Source organism: Plodia interpunctella, chromosome 1 (genome assembly GCF_027563975.2).
Source record: "Plodia interpunctella isolate USDA-ARS_2022_Savannah chromosome 1, ilPloInte3.2, whole genome shotgun sequence".
NCBI lineage: Eukaryota > Metazoa > Arthropoda > Insecta > Lepidoptera > Pyralidae > Plodia > Plodia interpunctella.
In genome coordinates this window covers 7,766,051-7,789,662 of record NC_071294.1, presented here as the reverse complement: position 1 = coordinate 7,789,662, position 23,612 = coordinate 7,766,051, and the positions used below count along the sequence as shown (strand labels likewise).

The 23,612-nt window shown below is 35.4% G+C and overlaps 3 protein-coding genes across 6 annotated transcripts in view; 1 reads left to right on the top strand and 2 right to left on the bottom strand.

Annotated features, from left to right (window-relative positions):
- Window positions 1-93: 93 nt before the first annotated feature.
- Window positions 94-4,862, bottom strand: LOC128673054 (radial spoke head 10 homolog B-like). 2 transcript variants are annotated; one of them, XM_053750661.2, is made up of 9 exons: window positions 4,711-4,845; window positions 4,282-4,626; window positions 4,110-4,171; window positions 3,650-3,796; window positions 2,914-3,144; window positions 2,551-2,664; window positions 1,369-2,356; window positions 732-956; window positions 97-533 (listed from the first exon to the last, which is right to left on the bottom strand). In XM_053750661.2, exons 2-9 carry the CDS (start codon window positions 4,526-4,528, stop codon window positions 250-252), a joined length of 2,298 nt encoding a protein of 765 aa, XP_053606636.1. In that variant the 5' UTR covers window positions 4,529-4,626; window positions 4,711-4,845; the 3' UTR covers window positions 97-249. The 2 variants fall into 2 exon arrangements, with proteins under 2 accessions (XP_053606630.1, XP_053606636.1); XM_053750655.2 differs by having other exon boundaries at window positions 94-533; window positions 4,282-4,862.
- A 1,578-nt stretch (window positions 4,863-6,440) lies between these two features.
- On the bottom strand, window positions 6,441-15,938 carry LOC128670472 (uncharacterized protein). 2 transcript variants are annotated; one of them, XM_053746144.2, is made up of 9 exons: window positions 15,480-15,938; window positions 15,167-15,276; window positions 14,710-14,890; window positions 14,266-14,526; window positions 13,700-13,735; window positions 12,283-12,397; window positions 11,608-11,798; window positions 9,505-9,712; window positions 6,441-9,323 (listed from the first exon to the last, which is right to left on the bottom strand). In XM_053746144.2, exons 1-9 carry the CDS (start codon window positions 15,797-15,799, stop codon window positions 9,183-9,185), a joined length of 1,563 nt encoding a protein of 520 aa, XP_053602119.1. In that variant the 5' UTR covers window positions 15,800-15,938; the 3' UTR covers window positions 6,441-9,182. The 2 variants fall into 2 exon arrangements, with proteins under 2 accessions (XP_053602119.1, XP_053602127.1); XM_053746152.1 differs by lacking the exon at window positions 13,700-13,735 and having other exon boundaries at window positions 15,480-15,927.
- A 444-nt stretch (window positions 15,939-16,382) lies between these two features.
- Window positions 16,383-23,612, top strand: part of mib1 (mind bomb 1) — a 141,016-nt gene continuing 133,786 nt past the window's right edge. For both annotated transcript variants that reach the window (XM_053744081.2, XM_053744073.2), the window contains exons 1-11: window positions 16,383-16,587; window positions 16,688-16,883; window positions 16,964-17,160; window positions 17,549-17,716; window positions 18,136-18,243; window positions 18,744-18,929; window positions 19,595-19,762; window positions 20,155-20,299; window positions 20,580-20,758; window positions 21,375-21,544; window positions 22,106-22,205. In XM_053744081.2, the coding sequence (XP_053600056.1) occupies window positions 16,477-16,587; window positions 16,688-16,883; window positions 16,964-17,160; window positions 17,549-17,716; window positions 18,136-18,243; window positions 18,744-18,929; window positions 19,595-19,762; window positions 20,155-20,299; window positions 20,580-20,758; window positions 21,375-21,544; window positions 22,106-22,205 (1,728 nt within the window). In that variant the 5' untranslated portion in view covers window positions 16,383-16,476. The remainder of the gene's footprint in view (window positions 16,588-16,687; window positions 16,884-16,963; window positions 17,161-17,548; window positions 17,717-18,135; window positions 18,244-18,743; window positions 18,930-19,594; window positions 19,763-20,154; window positions 20,300-20,579; window positions 20,759-21,374; window positions 21,545-22,105; window positions 22,206-23,612) is intronic.

Here is a 23,612-nt window from a genome sequence, read left to right as displayed (position 1 = left end):
CGCATTTATAATATTAGATATAGATAAGTAGCTTGATACGCTTTTAACTGTTATTAAGTAAGTAGGTATGTTTAAAAGGGATAAGAAATAAATCAGCAGGTAAGTACGTACTAGTTAAAGTAGGTATAACTATGTAGGTACTAATATTATAAAAAATTAAAACACTACACAAACAAGTAGGTACATAATCAGAATTTATTTTAAAACATTGTTTTTATAAATATAAACAACAAAACAATCTTCCACACCCTAAGTATTTATTATTTCGCTAGCAAATTTCTCTCTCCATCGCAACTCTTCTTCTTTGACCCTGATACTCTCTTCCGCGCACGCTACAAAAGCTTCAAAGAACTCGTAAAATGTCATATTTGTTTCTAGATTCTTAATCCTTTTCTTTGTCTTAGTTACGACTCCCGGAAAGATTCGGGAAAAAATTATTACTATAGCCTTACTTGACAAATTGGCGAAATTGAAAAGTAACAGACCTGCATAGTCCGAGCTCAAATTAGTCTCTTGAAGTGAGACATTCTCACCTGAAACAGCAAAATTACGCCTATTAGATTATTATTTTTAAAGTTTTTTTTTTTACTTTTCTCACGAAAACTGCGACGACATGCTGCGGCTGTATTATGCATGGTGCAAAAATGAAATAACAAGCTTGCTTTAACCACGTGCCTGATTATTATTTTTTAACTTCAAAAAATAAATAACTCCATGAACATTGAACACACCAGTAATAAAGGTCATATCATCGCCATAAATGTAAGCATTTCTTCCAAGAGTTAAAGCATCCTCAAAGGGTTCAAGAAGCTCCGGTTGTGGATATTCAAGACAGTGGGGTGGGAACCTGATGGCTTGCAAGAATTGACGCAACGTGTGCGGCTCCCCCAGGCGACGGTACAGGTTGTATAATGCTTTCAACGGTATGAAAGATGCGTAGCCCTTAGCAAGACGCCCTGGAAATTAAAAAGTATACCTCCTTTTTTTTAATGAAAAATAAGTACTTACCTATGTATATAATACGCAAATAATTTATATAAAACGGGGTAAAATACATGCTTGCTGAAATTGCTTGGCCACTGCTGCTGGCAGTGCTCAAATAATAGGACCTACAGAATCCTAAACTAACAAAAACCTTTGTTACGTCGATGAAAAATACCTATTATAGGTCATTGTAATGTGAACGTTATAGCATCGACTGTAGATATAAGATTTTTACATGTTTTATATTAAACATTCGTTCCATCTCTTACGTACCTACCTACCTATTCGAATTTGTAATTTTTTTTCTATGGTTGTTAAATACTTGCATTGGCAATCAATGGCTAAGCAACGAAATCGAAAGTAAAAAAATGTGGATTTACCTACCTCTACATCGGCCCGCTCCTACTAAAACATCTTTTTCCATAAATTTTCTAAATCCACTCGCTAATATTGTATCCGGTTTCGGCCCAGGTAGTTGTTTCTGTGCATACAATCTGTTTGCTACAGTTAAGAGACTGTGTATAAATTGCCAAAAATATATTTTTTCAAATGGATTGTGAGGTGATCTTGCCAGCCATTCAGGATTTTCGAAAAACATCATATCAATATCAACTAAGGTCAGTCCCTTTTCATGTATATTGCAATCGAAATAGAGTTGCCACAAATATAAACGAATAAGAATTGGCTTAAAATTAATTTCTTCGGTGTTGCATATGGTTGCATAAGTATAATATATTCTTTTTAATTCTGTTTCGTAACATCTCAGTGCTTTTCTTAAAGATTCTTCTTCAAATTCAATTAAATCTTTTAAATTTTTAATTTCTCCGGCTTGTGTCTCGCTTGGACGTGTTTTACGCGCGACATATGACATGTGTGATGTTTCAATTTCCATCGGCTTATTTATTTCCAAATAGTCACTTAAAATGTTTGCTCTTATTTCATGTTGCCTGTCAATATTGTTGAAAGCCTCTTCTATGTGGTATATTAGGCCTACCGTCTCATCACATATATCAAATTTATAAGGTTCTAATAGAGGAACTTGTTTCTGATCTTCAAGCGCCGCGTAGCTCTTATCAGAAATCATAGGGCCCATGTTATCATCGATAAACAAATTCTTATGTTGAATAATAAATCCATTGTTAGTAACAAACTTCCCCGCCCCATTTTTCTTATTATTTTTAAACTCTCCTTTGTAATGGGATCCTAGTCCGAACCCCAGATTTAAAACTCCATAGCCATTTCTCTGGCCCTTGTCCCAATTGCCACGGAATGCGTTTACGGAGGGGAGAGACATTGAGTTGTTATAATAAGCATCCCAAATATAAATCCCATAGCCAGACATCACTCCGTTTTTCCACTCTCCTCTATAAAACTGAAAATGAATTATGAAATTTAAAATGTGACAGTTTAAATTGACAAATTCAAACAAGAGTCCTGGGATAGAGCTAGATTAAAACAATGTCAGAAAATTTATGATCATGTTGGAAGAAGTTGTTAGAGAAGTTTCTACGATAACACTTCGAACGGCATGCGTGATGATATAAACGTTACGTTCTGCATACTTACATCATGGTTAGGCCAAATCATAAGTCCTTTTCCTTCTCTCACGTAAGCATTCCATTCACCTTTATAACCGCTTGAGGGACAATATTCTCGTGAGCCAAAACCGTGACGAACATTCTATAGTGTAACAAAAAAAATATTAAGTGTTTTTACAGGATTTTAAAATTTAACGCGTCATGATCTTATAATTAAAATAAAATAAACTAATTATTGTAACAAAAACTATTCCTTCTGCTTCATAAAGGACCTTAATGAGGCCAATGACAAGGCAACTGGTCTGGTTCGCCTGCTATTTCGACTTGAAAAGAAAATGAATAAATAAATAAACTAAATGGAAGGCCAGTTGTAGGGATAAATTTATCGTACATTAATCCATTCCCCGCTGTAAGAGTTTTTGAACGTCTTCGAATAATAAATGACACCTTCCCCGTGTTTAGTGCCGCAATGCCAGCCTCCGCAGTACATGCGTTGCTTCCTAGAGTCCACGTACAGACCGTGCCCGTGGCGCAAATTGTCCACGAACTCCCCTTCGTACCACGTGTCATCTTTCCAGAATATTTTTCCTTGTCCTTTTATTTCGTTGTCTTTGAATTTACCCTGTAGCAGAAAAAAATGTGAATTTGTTTAAACTAATTACATTAAGCTGAGAGGTTTGGTTGAATAGCGCTAACCGAGTACCTAAATTATAAATTCTGAAATTAGACTTAAAACATTTGTCGCTTACGAGCTGTTGCCCACATAGCTCTGCCCGCTGTTCATCAACATCGCTGTTCAACATCAAATTTAGTCCCATGCTTTAGCCGTAAAAGAATGACAGACACAGACAGCAAGATAGACACACTATCGCATTTATAATGTTAGTATGGAAGAATGGATATGGATCATGTATGATCTTCCAAGCTAAGCTGGAAATGACCACTGCCGAGACGAAATCTCGATCCATTGGGATACGATTAATTGTTTTATTTAAGTACCTTATGCAGAAAGCTAACTATCTCACAAGTTGCCAGGCAGGGTTAGTATTCTTTATATGTATGTATATAGTACTTAATAGTAGTATATGGAATAGGAAAGGCGAAGGAAAATACATGGTCATGATTACCAAATAGACTGTCCCATCCGTCCACTGAAACCTGCCTTCTCCATGCATGCACTTCATGGAAATATTCCCTTCGTATAGGTTTCCATTGCGGAAGCGAATGATGGCACGTTCATCAGGTGGTGCAAACCAGCTGACCGGCGGCTGATCCTGGGAACAAGAAACTATAAGTTGTCCGCGTATATTTTGGGTCATTGCAATATACGTTTTTTAATCTTTCTTTCATCTTCGCGAATTCTGCATTTAGGGCTGTGACGAAGGGTCAGCGTAAAAATGAACCTTATAATTTTGGAGTTTCGGCTTTGATTATACAACCATCCTGACGTCAATCATCCTTGGGAATGCTATTGCTAATGCCCTTAGTCGCATATCAACTATCGAATACTCTTTAACGAATTTTCCATCGACAGAGGATCTGAACTATACTTATAGTATTTATTAACCATTAGCGATATAAGTTTACCTGGCCTTCTAATACATCTAGTTTAGATCTGCTTCGTCTGGTTTTAGATTGTTTCACAGTTGCTGAAAAAAAGGTAATCATTAAAAAATATGACCGTGCTTTTACAAGTCAGCAAGTCAGTAAAAAAGAGTTTAAATGAGGCAACGTCGTAGGCGAGTCGAAATCAACTTACTTACGGCAGCTTTTTTCTTTTTGCTAGTTACGGTAAGTTCACTAGCTGTTTTAGGAATTGCCATACTCTGCGCTGGATCATCTGTTTTAGGAGGAGGAATGACGTCCCACGACTCAATGATGCTGCCTAACATGGAATTGAACATCAGAGTGACGATTTCTCTCTCCACGGTGCCGGGCTTGCAGCGTGCAGAGAGGGATCCTGCAGAGTCGCTACGGATCACGGACTGCCCGCGTGTTGAAGACATGGCATCATAGTAAGTATCGTCAAAACCAGAGTAGGGTGTATGGCGTCTAGAAGACAGGACGAGTGAGCTGTCCCGACGAGTCACAGTACGCTGTGAGTCTGCGTAAAACATTTTTTAAAATTTTAATAGTATTTATTGAATTATTAAAATAATATATTAATATTAGTTATACGAATAGGTACGTTTGCGCTGCTCGGATATAAGTCATTGATTTACCATGTCTGTCAATAGCGTCTATGATGACTGTAAATATACAACAAAGAGGTTTTTGTGGTCAATCCAAAAAGTTGAGCTAAGTAGTAAGTACCTTTTCGAACCTAACTTTATAATATATATAGGAAGATACTCCTGACATTCTATTTAGTGGAAAGTGTTATAGGTAGGTACCTAGTTTTCCATTATAATATATGTATTAATTTCAATTTACTACACTATTTTGTATTTATTATTCCTTTTGGTTTTCGATATTAAATAATACTTATGCCTACTAACTGAATAAACCATCGAATTAGTAGGTAGGTACTCCGTTGTACGAACTATCTACTTATTAAATCCATGAATAAAATATATAGATAGAGTAGAAAAGTCTTCTAAATCTGAACTCTAACGGAATTAATAAAATCGTTATCGTTGTCTCTGGTATCAAAGTAATTTCGGAAATTGATAAAAGTGATGGTGGCGTTAGTGTGTGGGTTAACAGTGGGTAACTATAGTATAAGTAACAGGATATTGAACTTTGAAAAATAATGCGATGGAAACAAGTTAAATAAAACAAGAATAAGTTTCGTACTGTTTTACTTTAAATAAAAATTTCACTTTATTCTTTAATTTGCGCTTTGACCGATCGCGATGACCTCCGTGGAGTCTTTCAAATCTGCTCTCTAATGGTCCAAGAGAGGGTGCCAACTTTTTATTGTTAAACATAGATCGACCTACAAATGAAAGAAAATATATAACTGCAAGCACTATTTTAGGTACACACATATTTTATTTTATAAGAACTACTACAGAGTTTTTCAAAAAGGACTCTAAAACATTTACTCAAGGCCAGCAACGAGCGTGTCGCCACACTCACGTTGCCGGTGTGTCACATGCCAGTTCGTTTGCTCAGCTATTATTAAAATAAGGATGTTAACCCGAATTTAAAAACTGCAATGGCTTCCAAGAGCGCCATAGTGTAGGTTGCATGGTGAGGTCTGCGTGGTCAGGAACATCAGACTCGATAAGGTTTGCGGGCGTGCCTAGTTGTCGCACATGTAGCGACTTTTTTTCGACAGCCCCTGTCCTTATTAGGCACAGTAGAACAAAAATAAGCAATACCTACGAATAAAATTAAAATATTAGGTACCTATCTATTTATAGTCTGAGAATTAGAAAAAACGACACGACACGATATATTTTACAGAAATAGAGAATTAGAAATGTAGGTAGATTACACAACAAACTACTGTACGAATTCTCGGAAATAAAATACTACAGACCGCAGTATCACTTTAAACTGCACAAATTGATACGTACCATGTAATTCATTACCGTATCTTACTATACGTTTACTGCCTACTTAGATCTACGGCTGAATGAATAAAAGCAAACGTTTTTATCATCAATAGCAATGAAATTTGGACCGGATAGGCATTTCATATTAGGACATACGTAGTTTGAGGCGTTCGTTAAAATCGATTGCAATGTCAGTGATCCAAATCGGTGTTGTAATAGTAGGTAATTTAATAACTGTGAGTATTAGGCATTTACAACGATTATGAAATGAATAATTTTATATGTCATGATCAACAATCACTAGTTATTATAATGGAAAAAGGATGTGATTGCATATAAATGTTGCATAACCATATAAACTAGAAAGTGTGCATACTAAAATTACACATAGGAACATTAACTACAAAAATGCAAAACCTTTGTTATTTTTTTATTAAAAGACTTTAAAACAAATAACACATGTAATATTTTAGCAGCAAATAATTATAATAACAATAACAAACATCACTTTATGGACTACAAAGATGTCAGGCAACCAATTCCTGTGCCATTTTTACAAATAATAGGCACATAAAATTACTACTATCATAAAATGTTGAAAGTATTATTCTATTCCACAGTGTGATAGGATTCTTTTATGGCCATAAATGACCATAAAAAAATACATAAATACTAACTCAAGATGGTGCTCACACTAGGATTATGTCAGATTGTGAAAGATACTAATGTGGACCGTGTAGCACGTGCTTTGGCTAGTATTGCGGATTGAGTGTTCCGTCGTCCTATTATCAGGACATTCGTGATAGGTACTATCACGGCAAAGGAAGTATGGACTAATCTCAAAATTTTATTTGAGGGCAAAGGCATTATCGCCCTGTGCTGTTATTGCATCAACTGCATCGCGTGGAATATGCACAGTACAATATCCAGGTATATTGAAGCAGTAATGCATTTGGTTCATCAAATTGGCAGATACAAAATAAATAAATGACAAGATTGAAAATCCCTCTTTCAACTTCTATTGAGGGGCTACCAGAATTTTATGCGCTAATCAGTAACTTGGAGACTGCTTGTCTGACTAATACCGCCTTAACTAGATACATTGTTCGTGGAATTTCAAGGAGAAAAACTGACTTTCAACCTAATTGTGCAATGATAAGGTTTATCTGACGAGCAACGATCACTTAGCTGTCGTTAGAGCCGAATAACCTGCTGCTGTGGCTCCTGACCGTTGGCTCTGTTGGCCACAGAGGCCTCTGACTAGTTAGTCGACAAAATAATGAAAAACTACGTGATGTTGAAAATTTTCCTACAATGGAAATTTGAATTCATGATGGTGCTCACACGAGAAGGATACGGCTAAGGATAAAGGAAGGTACAGGCGTGGACCCAGACCGTGTACCACGTGATTTCGCTAGGATTGGATTTAGTGTTGCATCGTCATTCTATCAAGATATTCGTGATACCACCAGGGCAAAAGAATCTTTTGATTTTAATCAAAAATGTCTGTTGAATCAGTATGAGTTTGTTTCATCAATTGGCACATATTGAAAAAAAATAGATGACTAGCTAAAGGTTACTGCAAGAAGAAGCTAGGAAAAAGAATATGAAAAACTGTGAAAACACTTTTTTCTATAGTTTGTAACAAGAAAAATAACTCGTCCAGTGCGTTGGAAGCCGTGAAAAATGTTAACCATTACTGTGGCAAATTAGGTCATATAAAGAGTAAACGTTTCACTTTCGAAGAGATAAAATATCTGAGAAGAATAAGAATTCGTTCGCATTCGCTTATCGCTACTGACTCTACTGTGACAACATTTCTAGTGAAGAGCACGTCGTGGTATGTGGACTCTGGAGAATAAATATTGCCAATAAAAACCACTCTTTCACTTCCTTCCACTGTGGGCAGGCTCATGCTCTATCAACATAACACTATTTTTTTTTATAATGTCGCCAAAATTTAGATAAGCGAGTCTTCATACTGAGTGGAGCGAACTTCATAGCGCCACAAAAGGTATTCGAATTTTTTGTCTTCTCGCAGGCCACATCTATTTATAGAACAATTATTGCATGTGCATTAATAAATTTTAATATTTACAAAATTACATAACAAGGATAATATCTCATCCGCTTGGCAGCATTTATATAAATTACTATACGAGTACTTACTACTACTTAAGTATTACATAATATTACTCTAATCGTTTATAGACAAAATAGATGAATTTGAATAATTTAAAGGATTTTTGTACATCACAGTGCTAATATTTAACTATTTTTATGGAGGGGAATGCCGTCACTGAAATTTTCCTGCACTTGACCTTTTCATGAAATATGATGTTAATAGCAGTAACTATTAGTTCAGTAATAACAGTCCTTCCTAAACATAACTAATTATATACATATAGAATTTAAAGTTTTGATTTGAGCGTCAATTGCTTCATACTATTTACTTAGTTAATACATATATGTAACTATATCATTTGTTATTTATAATTCTAATTTTGAGCTATAATTTTGACTAGAGGTAACCTCGCTTTCAACGTTTAAATGCCATTTCCGATTGGCATTTAACACGTGTATTTAAAAAGACCACACAATGTATAAATTCCGTCACACCTCTCGGTAAGAAAATAGTTTACTACATATTTGATCATTTGAAAACTACACTCATAATAACTATCTATATTTCATAGATGTCAGTGGTATAACAAAACCGTGGGGGCCTTGGCTATTTACCGTCAAGGCAAAAAATATCCTCCAATTCATATAGTATCTTTGATCACACATTGTTTAATAGTCTTTCGACAAGTTACATTGTCACTTCTTCATTCCTTACGGGATTGACAGAGTCACTCGCGAGACTAGGCTAAGTGGGCATGATAGGCTAAGTGTACATAGATAACGGAATTATTAAACATATTGCGATTCGGAAATAGTGACAGATTTATAGTCCATCGCCTAAAAGTCCCCATATAGCATTTTCTCATAGTCGAGTGTCGAGTTTTGTAATCTGAGGAGCATCAGTTGACATCCTAACTTTAGTTTCCTTTGCGTTTGTTTAGATCCAAGCGCTAGCCCTGAAGTTATCAACGATGCTGGCGCGGCGGCGATGGCAGACCCGTATGCATGGCTCCAGGGCCAGTCTTCGCCAGGGTCACGAGTCGTGCAGCAGCCGCTGGTAGTGCGGGAACACCTCGTACGGGGGCACGTGAAGGCCAAACTCCAAGGCCACTAACACCGCGAACTCACACTTCATCAAATCTTTCCTGTTCACTCTGAATGTTGTTTCGATGCGCTGCAACAAGATGAGTATTCATTGTAATTTTAAATATCGACGGTGGTTATACGGTGACAGATCGAAACTATAGTCGACATCACTGTCGATACTATGATTAAGTTAAAAACAATGATCACCTGTTTCACTTTTTAAAATTTAATTCATTTAAATTTTATACAAAAGCAATAAAAATGCTAACCTCAATAAGAGCTTTCAACATTTCTCCCTTGACGTCGTTCAGTTTGGCCGACAATAACAAACATGCGCCGGCGCAAAGCTTCCTATTATCTTTATTGATCAAATTGGCCAGGATTAGCTTTTCGAAGTAGACGTACGCTTGAGCGACCGAAAGTAGGTCAACACCTCCGCTATCATGTTTGGCTATTTTCCGCATTTCTTTCTTGAGACTGTCAAAAAACATAAACCTTATTACAAAATATTTAAAAAAAAGTTGGTACAGATACATACAGTAGGTATATCGCCTTTATCCCTAATGGGGTAGACAGAAACATGAAACGTGAAACCCGAAGGACTCGTTTAGTTTAGCTCGACATATTTAGGCTTATTTAGTTTATTGTTTGGATGAAATCTTGAAATAGGTTTAAAGAATTTATTCTCATAAAAGATTACAATAAATCCACTTACATGAGAACAAAAAAGATAAAGGTTCTTAAAACTAGACAGCAGCCCCGTATTTAATTAAGGGTAATTAAGGGTAGGGTATACTAAACATTTCTTAAGTTGAAAGATGCCGATAACAAGCACAAGGAATAAAGCAAAGAACAAAACAAAAATATGAATATGTCATACTAAAAATTAATTCTCATAGAGTGAGCAGTTTTTAATAATATAGTCACGTAACTCGGATTTAAAAGATTGTAGGGAGTCTGTATTTTTTATACGTGGAGGTAATTTGTTGTAGAAAAGTGCTCCTTCAAAGGTAATGTTTTTTTGTTTAAGTTTGGTGCGTGCTCTCGGCAAGACAAGCAAACTTGGACGACGTAAACTACGGTTGGTCTATTTGTGACCGTTTAATAAAAAATATATTGGTGTGAATGGTTTTACTGATGATCTTCTTTATTAAATTGCAAGTACTGTATAAATAAAGTTGTCGAATGCTCATTATTTTTGTCTCCTTGAAGATTTTACGAGTTGATGTTAGGTATGGGTAACAGAATAGTGCTTTAATTACTTTATTTTGAGCCCTTTGTAATTCCTTTATTATTGTCTTGGCGGCACTTCCCCATACTTCTATTAAATATAGTAAGTGTGATTTTACTAGGGAGTTGTAGATATTAAAATGTAAACTACTAGGTATACAATGATTTAAACTGTGGAGTGAACCTATTAGTGATGTCAATTTATTCTTTATGTATTCTAATTGTTTGTTCCATGTTAGATAACTATCCATTCTGAGACCAAAATATTTTTCGCAAGTTTTCTGTTCAAGCAAGATGTCATTAATTTTTATGGGGTCACGATGGGGAATTATTTTGTTTTTTGTCCTAAAAATAATTATACTAAAACCATTCGAACAACATGTTCAAATCCTCTTGAGCCTGTGAGATGATTTTATTCATATCGCATATAAGGTTAGATGACCATGAAGACCCAATTTTTCCGTTATTTATATAAATTAGAAACAAAAGTGGTCCCAATATGGAACCTTGTGGGAGGCCATGGGTGATGTACTTTTAAAGTTGCTAATTTTAACTATCTGTGCTCTATTCGTAAGGTACGATTTAAACATTTTGAGGGCAGTGCCTTTGATACCAATGCATTGTAACTTATTTAATAGTATATTGTGAGAAACAGTATCAAAGGCTTTAAGTCGATAAAGACGCCCATTGCTAGATTTTTCCTATATAAATTATCTTTTATTTTTGTTGTTAAATCAATTATTGCCGTCGTGGTGTTGCTTTTCGATCTGAAGCCATATTGCCGAGCAGATAGAAAACTAAAAGAATCGAGATAATTTGATAAGCGACTGTAAAGTACTTTTTCTAATATCTTTGATAAGACCGGTAATACAGAAATGGAGCGGTAATTACCTGGATCGGTTTAAGCCACAGATTTGTAGATTGGTATTACTTTTGCCACCTTTAGGTTTTCCGGAAATTCACCGTCCGTCATAAGCTTATTAAAGCAACGCGACAATGGCTCCGATCCAAATAGAATAGATTAGCTTTGGAAATCGGCACTCGTCGGTAGTAGACTGAGTTTTGTGTAAATTTTTGAAGTAACTTATTAGTTATATACTCATATCATTCTATGTCGAATAAAGAATTTTGAATTTTAATACCTTCGTAACTTGCTAAGCGTAAGTTTGATGTGAGGAAACTTCTCTCGGAATTTGTCGTTCAATTCTTTTTTGAGATCCTGAGGCCGTACGTAGTCAATGATGGAGGTCATGTACGATGTGAATGTAAGCAATGTCCTGTGTTTCCCGGCAATCAACTCCGGATCATCGAGGACGTTAGGGCAGTATTGTACCTGTAAGAAATTCATTCATGTATTACTATTTTATTATTCCTTTAATTCTAAATACTAGTCTTTCGAAAAATATGAGCATAATAGAGGTCGATGATAGTTTAATTTTAAATATAAACTATCATTTATATAATCAATACATATTTCCCCTATCTCATAAATAGGTACATAGTCGCCCCATTTTTATTTAGGCAACACTGTTCTTGTTGACTGTCATGGTGATACTAAGATAAGATTCGTTCGATTAAATTCGTAAGATTTATTATCATAAAATTGCGTTTTGTTCAGTATATCCAAAGAAACTTGTAAAATCTCTCATCTTTCTTGGACAAAATCGCAACGGAACACATATTTCAACTTAAAATAGGATTTAACTTTTTATGAATAAGTGGAAAAGTTTATAAGGATATAAAACGAAATCATATTAAATGTTTATTTGACATGACAGCCGTAACAATTTTAACTTATTAGTTAAATTCCTGCTTACATATTTCTGTGCTAGTATAGATCCTTCATCCCAATCGAACGATTTGATTTCTACGGACGAGTGTGGCGGAGAAGATGCTACATTCGTTCTTTGGGACGACTCGTACGAGAAACACCTAAAAATAAATGCCAGTGTAAAAAATTAACAACAACTAAATCAAGTCTCATAGGTTTATGTTAGTTGACAACACCGCATGCCTTCACTGCTTGTTAGTCACAACATTCATGCATTTTTCACAACATTGTTATAAAAATACCAATGACTGATCCTCATTACCTAAAGCTGGCGTTGTAAATATTTCTTGTAGTGTTTTTTTATGATATGCTAATAACAGAAATGAAAGAACAGATTGAGACCAGCTTCCAGCTTCACATAAACTACTTCAGAAACATAACATGAATTAGGTAGGTGAAGACCATGCATAGGAAATCACAGAGACAACACCAAAATAAAAAAAAAAAACAGCTTTTGCAAGTTTTTCTGAGTAATGTGGCGAAATAAGAGAGATATAAATTGTTATTATTAATAATAGTATTCTATGAGATCAAAGCACTTACTGGTAATGTATTTATATATAACAATGACAATGTATTTTGCAAATTCATTGCACAGGGACCTCTATTATGTAGTAATATCGACATAAAAGCATTATTAATTAAAAGCATTAGTTTTACATAAAAGCATTTCAGGCTTTATACTGACTCATATTGAAATAACAAATATTAGTTATCTAAACTAACCCTAGTTAACTGAAAGTCATTAGAATTCAACTGGCAGGACAAACATCTTTATGCAGTACCCAAGGTTAAATTTATGCTATTTTTTATAGTACGAAATACCTACTAAGCCGATATTGTAAAAAGCGCTATTATGTTGGTATGAGATAGCCTCTTTGTAACTGGTATGTGCAAAAATTTAAGGTGGTTCCTTAATTGATGCAAGCTTCTATTTATCCCAAAATTCTCTGGGGAGCCAATTTTGTAAGCTTCAAAGTTTTTAAACTTATCATAAAGACTTTTAGATAGGAAGGTGCAAAGAATTATTTCATTTAGATCATCATATAATTATAAAAAATCGCTGGTATATTGATAGGCATTCTAAAAATTACAACCAGTCTGTTATGAATCATCAAAGTGCAGGTAGACAAGTAAATCAAGGTTACGAATTATATGTGTTGGGAACACATATAATTCGTAACTAGTCTAGTGCAAGACCATTACACAAATTGTAATTAGTATGAGTTTAGTAGCATATTGTAATAGCTGCCAAACTACCTCAAGCTATATCTCAATAAGAGCATGCAATGATAACAAAAATTTGTATTTGTTTCAGTTACTGCCTTGACTAAAGTTAAACAACATTAGCCAAACCTAAAAGGTACTTCTTGCATAGCATAAACCAAATATTTATTTTTTACCATTTCTTATCCTTGTGCCGCGTCAATAATTTAGTCCTGAAATTTAAATTTGTTAGTAATAAAATGAGTGTGAAAACTGCAGATGATATTAAAAATGCATCAAACTGTGTAGTGTCTCATTGCACCTATAATCTTTGTATGTTGGTGCATTATAAATATATTTTATGACCATATCAGTAGGTAAGTAGGTAGGTAGGTGTTTATAATGTAGAATAAAAATATAGCGCAAACATGTTGCAAACATTTTACTTGATAAGCTCTTAAAAAAATTTCAGCTGTGATGGGAGTCAAGAGGAATATTTTTTTAACAAAGAAATAAATCAAATTTTTAATCTTCAACAAATTTGTGTCTAGCTAAGTACATAAGTTTTTTATTTTCAAATATTCCTCTCTTGATAAATATTGTATAGTAATATAGACATAAAACACATAATCAATGGACAAAAATACTTCAACAAGAAAAAATAATCTACATCACAAGAACATGCACACTCAGTTATTGCATGTGATTAAAGATTATATATTTTCTTAAAAGTGAATTTACTTTAAAAAAATAATATATTTACCTGGCAATAACATGTGGATGACGATTTGACAACTTCCAGCTCGACTTGTCACTGAAATCTCCTTCATACATTTTTCTATATTGCTCCCTGGTACAAACACGTGACGGGACTAATAACTTAGAGTATGATATATCTTGCCCTGTCTCTTCCCTTTCTAAACCAAGTAAATCAAAAGGATCCACCCCATTGTCTGTAATAGCAGATAATGGCCTTGGTCCTGAAGTGTTACGTCTTCTAACCCCATCTTTTCTAAGATCAGCACTGAAATAAAGCAATTATTTGAAATATTGAGTTGATCCAATAGTTATGCCTGAAAAATTGTACACCTTTTAATACCACTCTAAAAATGTTAATAGAAAGTGGTCTAATATGCTATTTCATTAAAATTTGGAAATTTTGAATAATCATGACATGCACATTGGTAGACTAAAAATCAAAACATACCGAGCACTGCGAATAGTCTTTGAATATGGTATAGTGCTAAATATAACACAAGGTACTCCTTGTGGTGGGACCAATGCAAGTCTCTCATCTCTAAAGGCCACTCCTTTTGTTGCACGAACAACTCGCACCTCATTTTGCAATGGATTTTCAGGAATGCAGATACTGCTTGAACGGAAGCGACCTAAAAAATACAATGAGAGTTTTCTTGACAAAGACAGAGAATATGTTTGCCCAGCATGTGTCCTATGTATATGACATGATGACTCACACTTCAGTTCTGGCTCAAGTTCTGCCATGTTGCATTTTATGAAAGAAATATATATTCCTATGTATTTATCTCCATTTCACATGGCTGCCAGTATACCTAGTTGTCAGACCATTGGCAAGCATATCATCCTTGGCAACTTTAGCAATATACTTCGAAAAATAACACATGTCATTGAAGGCAGTAACTTACCGAAATTCAAGCTTTCTGAACTACTTTTATCTTCAGCAGTTATAATGTGATTTTTTTTTATTCGAGATGAATGTTTCTCCTTAAAGGACTCTGTATTAACAGATGGGCACCTGAAAAACAAGTGAAATTATTGGCAAAGTCACTGAACCAACTTCCCAACACTGTCACTCTTGTGTAGGATGTAGATGATCATAGGAGTAGAGAACTTTCACATGATGATAAATAAATAAAAATATTACCTAATACGCCGCGTACTGACTGTGTTAAGGTAGAAAAAGATTATGTAAATATCAGATATATTTCAAGGTCATACCTATCTCTGAAGACATGTCCTTTCACTGGAGTAATGTTAGTGTGCTCAGAGTCTGAACTCAACGATTGATTATCAGTTCCTAGACGATGCACAGGACTAGACTGTGGAACCTTGTTTTTATTTTGAACATTATTACGCACAACAATATCTTTGCTATCAGATTTGATTACTAAATCGGATTTCTCAGATTTAGCAGATTTATCACTAATCTTTACTAATTCCGTATCTTTGAAGGAGCCGTCGAGAGATATATTGGATAAAAATGTAACAGCGGCCAGTCTTCTTCGCGCTTTTTCATACTTGTTACGGTTACTCGACATAGTTTATTTATTTTAGTGCACGCAAAAGCAATTTTTTATAAGAGCTTTTTCAATAAAACTTCTGATCCTGAAACACTAAAAATTGAAAATTATAAATATCTGTCTGTCTGAATAATAAATCTGTCATCTTTCTGTCAGTGTCTCACTGAATTGAAAATCAGTTCAGAAAAGAACAAAAAAAAACATACCAAACATTTTGGTAATTTTTAATTTTATGCTGGTTAGCTCAGATAATATGCGTGAAGTTGCGAAGTGTTTTAACATGTGTTTATTCGTGGTAAAACAAGTAAAAGCTATCTCTTTTGTTTGTTATTACAACGAAAGGGTACGCAATAAGAAAATTACGTTCTTAAATCAGTGGCGTACATACATACATATATATGAATATATAAGCGCCCAATGCATACGCACACCATTACGATAATTATTTTATAATATATGGCCTGTCCACTGTGCTGGACAGGACGTATGCATTGTGTTCTGTCAGCTAAAATGTTTGCTGGGACTGCTTGCCACTATGTTTTTTTATCTTTGCTACCATTGCGAAAATCTATCACTGTCAACTGTCATTTTGTAGTTAGAAGAACAAGTGTCAAAAGTTTGTAAAGTGAAGGGTGTTGAACAATTTTTACGGGCAAAGTAAAATAACTAATATTATTGAACAAATTTCTATAAACATGGAGTCTAATGTTCCTGGTGTCTCGGCATCTTCAAGAGCCACTAGATTCATGATGGAAGGTGTAGGTGCTAGAGTAATACGAGGACCTGATTGGAAGTGGGGCAAACAGGTATGTCAGTTTTGTTTACTATTTTATTTTTACGCTTAAGTATATATTGTACTCTAAGTTTTTGAAGATTGATGAAGCTATAATTAAAAATTAATTACAGGATGGAGGCGAGGGACATGTAGGGACTGTAAGAAACTTTGAGTCTCCTGAAGAAGTGGTTGTAGTTTGGGACAATGGTACAGCTGCCAACTATAGGTGTTCAGGAGCTTATGATTTAAGAATACTAGATAGTGCCCCAACAGGAGTGAAACATGAAGGAACAATGTGTGATACTTGTAGACAGCAACCAATTTTTGGTATGTTAGTGTACATACTAATGGATATTGTTATATTTTACCGATGAATTTTTTTTTTATGTTTGTGTTTCTCTTTTCAGGAATACGGTGGAAATGTGCCGAATGCAGTAATTATGATCTATGTTCTGTATGTTATCATGGAGATAAGCATAATTTGCGGCATAGGTTTTATCGTATTAGTGCACCTGGGGCTCAAAGATGTTTGGTTGAGCCACGTCGCAAAAGTAAAAAGCAAGCTGTCAGAGGTATATTCCCAGGAGCAAGAGTTGTTAGAGGGGTTAGTACAAAAAAAGGAAAAATAGTAGTGTAGTTTAATTTTACTGGCATATTACACAACAAGTGATTCAATGATTACTTTGTAACTAAATTGGGGTTGAGTGTTTCATATCACTGGCATTTACATGTCAGAAATGATGTCAAATTTATTAAAATGCAGTGATTGCCCATATGTTTTTGACAAGTCCTGCAAGGTCAATATTTTACATGTATTACTTAGGTGTAAAATCTTTGTATATAAAAAGTTTAACATGTTTTAAATTTAGATAATAAATAATAGAAAGGTTCTCTAGTTTGTTATTATTTGTAACAATGTTTACATTGCAGATATACAATACAATATTATATTGTAAGTTCTTTTTGTAAGAAACTGTTTGTATATTTTCCAGGTAGATTGGCAATGGGAAGATCAAGATGGTGGTAATGGTAGACGTGGCAAAGTTAATGAGATTCAAGACTGGTCGGCAGCCAGCCCTCGCTCAGCTGCTTATATCGTGTGGGACAATGGCACTAAGAATTTGTATAGAGTAGGATTTGAAGGAATGGCAGACTTAAAGGTTCATTAAATCTATTGAAATAGTCTAGTCCCTTGTACTTACTTATTTTTGAAAGAAAGAAAAAATATTTATTTGGTACATGCATATAAATAACACTTTACAATGTTTAAGAAAAATACAAGTTGCCCCAAAATGGATTTCGCTCTGTATGGTGTCTTGGCTTGAACTGGACATTAATTTTCGTGAATTTTTATGACTTGTTCTGCTAGTATCATATATTGTAAAGGTCTTTCTTTAGTGACAAAACATATGCTTAAAAGTATGCTTAAACTTTTTTGTGAATAATGAGGGTTAGTTTCTATTTTATATAATAACAAAATATAAAAGTAATTCATATTATGGTAATAGATTGGCACTCTTACTTACATTGTCTTGATTCAATATCGAAAATGACACATTGTAATAAAAAAATGTTTCAGGTTGTCAATGATGTAAAAGGACAAAATGTGTACAAGGAACATTTGCCATTATTGGGAGAATTGGGTCCTGGTCGGACAGGTCCTCATGGACTGCAAGTTGGGGACCAAGTATGTATATTTTATGTGTATATATATATATATATACAGACAGACACCGCACCACACAATGCTACTACTGCTACAGTGTACTGTTCTGTGGTTTTGGTGCAAGAATTTTGACCTCATTTCACTTTGATCCTTGACTGGTGACTTAAATCTGTTTGTTGTCTGATAATACAGACTAACAATATAAAAAATTTCATGCTAACTTTTTCTCTCTTAATAAACTCAAAAGATCTTGATGGAAATTTTTCTCACAACAATGTGTAGTATTACATCCAATTTATTTATCCAGAAAATTATAATTAGTAATCAGCACTTTGAAGTTCAAATTAAATTTGAAATGTAAGAATACCATTATTTTACTAAACTGAAAACATGTTTGCTTGTACTTGTCATGATTTTTCATTCTACTATTGATTTTAATCCCTTCACACATCTCTTGCTCCAATTGTTATCATAGAATAAAATTAACATACTTTTTTAATTATTAGAAATATTAATTTCAGGTAAATGTAGACCTGGACTTGGAGATAGTCCAGTCACTGCAGCATGGTCATGGGGGATGGACAGATGGCATGTTCGAATGCCTGGGATCCACTGGAACTGTTGTTGGTATTGATGAAGATCATGATATTGTGGTTACCTATGCCAGTGGTAATAGGTGGACATTCAACCCTGCTGTTTTAACTAAGGTATTTTTATTATTATAGGGTATAAATATGGGTAATTTATATATTTTTTTCCTAAAAATAACTTATCGTATGAAAATATGATTTCACTTCAATTATTGACATGGTACATTCAAATTAAAGATTAGAATTATTTGTTAGTGTCATATACTGTATTTAAGGGTACTTGAGAATATCCAGTCTGGTTTTATGTCAGGTGAGTGAACACGCGTGTTCTCCCGAATTTATCCGTTTCCAGCTTGTACATATCAGTGAGGAAGGTCTGACAATTAAGTTAAGGATTGAGGATGCTATGCAAAGTAGAGATGAAAAAAGTAGGAAATAAAAAGGTAATCGAGAATGCACTCGGAAGTAAGAAAGAGCTGTGCTGATGAATCTGACAATTAGTCCACAATTGCAATATCTACATATTAGCCACTCACTTTGTTTTTGATGAAATTTTAAAATGTCGGCATAAATTCACATTTTTACTTCTTCACTCGCACTTTGGGAGTGCTTACTTCATCAGTAGACTTAGTTTTAAGTGAACTTTTGACGTCATATTCGATGCCTGATAGTATGTCAATGCAGAAAAAAATCTTGCGTCACACTAGTGTGACCGAGAGCCGGCACCCTGTATATCACCGGAAGTCGAATAGAAAGTTGGGAATGTCTGTGGTCGGCGCCAGGTGTGCAGCGGAGCGGCGGGCGCGGGCGCGGGCGCGGGCGCGGGCGCGGGCGCGGGCGCGGCGGCGGGCGCCTTCGCGGTGGGCGACCTGGTGCAGGTGTGCGCCGACCAGGAGCGCGTCAAGACGCTGCAGTGCGGACACGGCGAGTGGGCGGAGGCTATGGCTCCTGTAAGACAATATTCTACACTTGCTTTTGCCCGCGACTTCGACCGCGTGAATTTCTCTGCCAAAGCGTAGATTTGGTTTTCATGTAAACGTTCACCCCCATTATATTCATTTGGGTGTTGATTTTTGAAAAATGAAGTAACCTATGTTTGTACGGGGTTATTTAACTACAAGCATACCAAAAATCATCAAAATCGGTTTAACCGTGAAAGTGAAAGAGACAGACTTTCGCATTTATAATATTAGTGTGGATAATTTATTTCCTTAATTTGCTTGATAATAATATGTGAATCTATAGAACATATACTGCTTACATGATTCTAGTAACGACAAAGAGTTTTTTAAATTAAAAGTTCTATGTTTTTATATTGATTACGATATTATTTGTTTTGCAGACTCTTGGAAAAATAGGTCGTGTGCAGCAAATATACCACGATAACGATCTCAAAGTTGAAGTTTGCAATACATCATGGACTTACAATCCAAAAGCCGTAACCAAAGTAGCATCGTCTGATGGAAGTATCCCAGGAAACTCGTCAGGTATTCCCAAATTTTTACTTTATTATATACTCGCTGTGTGCTGTGTGATGTTAACCAGCGTATGAGGCCAAATAAAGAGAAGATAATACACTAGCTGCATCCCGAGGCTTAAGGTCTCTATTTGCTTTTCCTCGATATATTCTACCCATGTATCAAATTTCATCGAAATCAGTCCAGTACATTTTTCACGATTGAGTAACAAACATCCTTTCATCCAACCTTTTTTTGGTAATTTATTGTTGTACAACATTGTAATGATGCTAATAATATTTATTTTTAGGTGAACGTTTATCAGCGCTTCTGAAGACACTGTTCGAGTCCCACGTGACCGGGGACGCTAATGAAGAACTAGTAAAGGCTGCTGCCAACGGTGACGCGGCGCGTTGTGCCGAAATACTGGCGAGGTCCGACGGGGCCGCTGATGTTAATGGCGTGTATGGTGGTCACACCGCTCTGCAGGTATGATGATTACATTTATTAATGATGCATGTTCCTGAAACGTTGATCAAACAATGGTCGCACGCGGGTTCGATAAGTTAGCCCTGGTACTACGTGAAAATTAAGTAAAATCATTATGTTCCTAATTTGTATTCCCGAGATACACACAAACTCTCTTCGACAACGAAGAGATTATGTTTAAAATATTTTTATAATCCAATTTGTGTTGTACTTAAGGAAAATTTAATCTATTTCCGGACATCCTATAGAGTTGAAATTTTCAAAGTTGTCTTAGTTTCCATGCATTGTTATGATTAGCATGATCTGATGGGATCTCAGGATTGGCTCTCTCTCTCTCTCTCTTATCTTATGGAAGAGGCTGTGGTGAAGTTGGTTGCGCCGCTTCGTCTTCACGTGCGCTTTGGAAGTCGGCAGCAAATAAGTCTACTGCCGCCTTCCTAAGCTCGTGCACTGGGTCTAAAAAAGAAAAACCTATAAACCCAGTATAATATGGAGTCAATAACATATTTTTTTTAAAACATTAAAACGGGGCAATGTTTAGAGGGTAGAAAAAGGTTTTCTCTCGTATGGGCAAGTGGCCGGTAGACGTTCCTCTCAATAGTGATTCGTGTGCAAGGCGGCCGCCCAGAACGGTCATGTGGAAGTGATCCGTACGCTGGTGGAGCGCGGGGCAGAGGCGGACGCGGAGGACCGCGACGGCGACCGCGCCGCGCACCACGCCGCCTTCGGGGACGAGCCCGCCGCGCTGCGCGCGCTCGCCGCCGCCGGCGCTGACCTCAACGCCAGGTGTGCACCTCTCCTCATACCACTCCACACTGTCAGCATCTGGTACCTAGTATAATAACATGCTATATTATCATGTGGTAATTATTTACCACATGATAATATATCATGTTACTATATAGTCCTGTCCTATTTTTTCCGTAAATATCTCCTATATAAAGACGTAGTCCACTTATAGTTAATGGTAAATGGGAATGGGTATAGATTACCCGAGCGAAATTGGGACAGGCTTTAAGTAAGTACATACATTAAAATGAATATAAGAAAGATATATTTATGTACATAGGTTAGCTTATCCCATGTAGAAATCTCTAACAGTCAACCGGCGAAAGATTGCGAGGACATCTGTTATGTAATAGTAGAAGTAATGAGTTAGAATTAATAAAAATAATACGACTGCCGTCTTCATTTTACTTGAATTGTGTAATTCACTAAATTACAAGCATAGATTGACAGAAACTTGCGAGGTTCCATGTTTCTGTCTGTACGTAAAACTAATGAAACATTTTTAATTGCCGAGATGAATGAAAGATTTTCGTTTCACACGCTTATTTTCGGCTGTAGAAATCGGCGACGACAAACCCCGCTGCACATCGCCGTCAACAAAGGGCACTTAGGGGTCGTCCGAACACTGTTGCAACTGAGAGTGCACCCTAGTCTTCAGGTAAGTCTTAGCTAATTCCGCAGGTACCTACTTGAAAATATGTGACCGAGTTTGTTTTGAAGGTTTTTACTTGATTATTTGAAATAACTTAATTGCACGTAAAAAAGTACAAAAAAAGAGACAGAAATTAAAGAGATAAGTTATTGGCAACGGTGAACTTATCCCATGAGGGGATTTCGTATAAGAAAGAATTTATTTATTTACTTAAAACTATATTGCACAAAATCTCAAAAATAAATATATGTACAAATATTGGACATAACGCCATAAGACATTATCTACCATAAGACCAAACGGAGATAGCAAGGTGAAAGCGATTCAGTTCTTTATTTTTTTCTATTCCATGTGTCGCTTTTCATTGCTAAAGACAAAGGTAAAACGGTATTGGGGATATGGGCTTCGTCAGCTATATCCACTAATTAGTTTGCGTGCCTCTCATGATTTTGCCATAAGTACCTACCTATTGCTGTAATCAGTCATTGTATTGAGTTTAAAAGCAGATTCGATAAATAAAATATACATATAATTACAAGCATTACACACAGTATACATAACTATAGATTGCGAAAGACTGGTGTCTAAACTAAGCAGAGTCTGTACCTCGGAACACCAGCCCCGGGGCGCATCTAGTAATAAATACATAGAAATTGTATAATTGAACTTTCAGTTCAAAACTTGCCAAGAACCTACTAAAACATTATTGAGAGATATCCTATATGTACCTACTGAGTTGCGACTTGTGAAATTGTTTCATAATCACAACATAATCTTTACTTATTACCAACAACATAGCTGAGACAGTAACGTACAAGTTCTGGAATTGCAACAATGTTTAACTTGCTCTCGCCGCTTAGTGCACTGTAACTATACTAAATTTGCGTTATACGGAATGGAATTATTACTGAAATCTGTTCTTACCAAAATGTACCGTACATTTATTCGTATTATCTGTTCAAATTGTATTTCATCTCGGCCATGGGGGAGCCTCAAAAGGGATGATAGTTCAAAAATATATAATTAATACATCAAAACATCGGTGGAGTTCCTTAAATGAAATTTTTTATTGTTTTTTTTACAGATTTCAAAGAAGTAAACTTTTTAAACGAGATATCTAAAGTGCTCATTTTAATCACAGGACTTTATTACCCTCCAACTACATTCCCATGCTGTAACGGAACCATTATTGTTTTTTAATGAAGAGTTGAAATGAAAGGCACATCATATAAAGCATTTTATAAATTCGCATTCTCGTTACATAGAACAGATTGAGAAAGTTGAGTACTACATAATTGTAACTTTTGTATGTCATTATTTAACATTACTGTTTGTTTACGAAATTAGATAAAATATCGGGCCATTGGAGACGGGAACTAGTGTTTATTCAGACGTTGTCTCGGAATGCGGGGC

Bases quoted from the DNA above. Each gene is read 5' to 3' on its own strand.
- LOC128673054 (XM_053750655.2), bottom strand. From the start codon at position 4,639: ATGTTTTACGCAGACTCACAGCGTACTGTGACTCGTCGGGACAGCTCA. The intron at 2,665-2,913 runs GTACGATAAATT...GTTACACTATAG, and splicing joins ACAGCGGGGAATGGATTAAT to AATGTTCGTCACGGTTTTGG. The intron at 957-1,368 runs GTAGGTAAATCC...TTTAATTTCCAG, and splicing joins AGGAGCGGGCCGATGTAGAG to GGCGTCTTGCTAAGGGCTAC.
- LOC128670472 (XM_053746144.2), bottom strand. From the start codon at position 15,799: ATGTCGAGTAACCGTAACAAGTATGAAAAAGCGCGAAGAAGACTGGCC. The intron at 13,736-14,265 runs GTAAATATATTA...TTTAAATTTCAG, and splicing joins CATCCACATGTTATTGCCAG to GACTAAATTATTGACGCGGC. The intron at 9,324-9,504 runs GTTAGCATTTTT...ATCTTGTTGCAG, and splicing joins TGTTGAAAGCTCTTATTGAG to CGCATCGAAACAACATTCAG.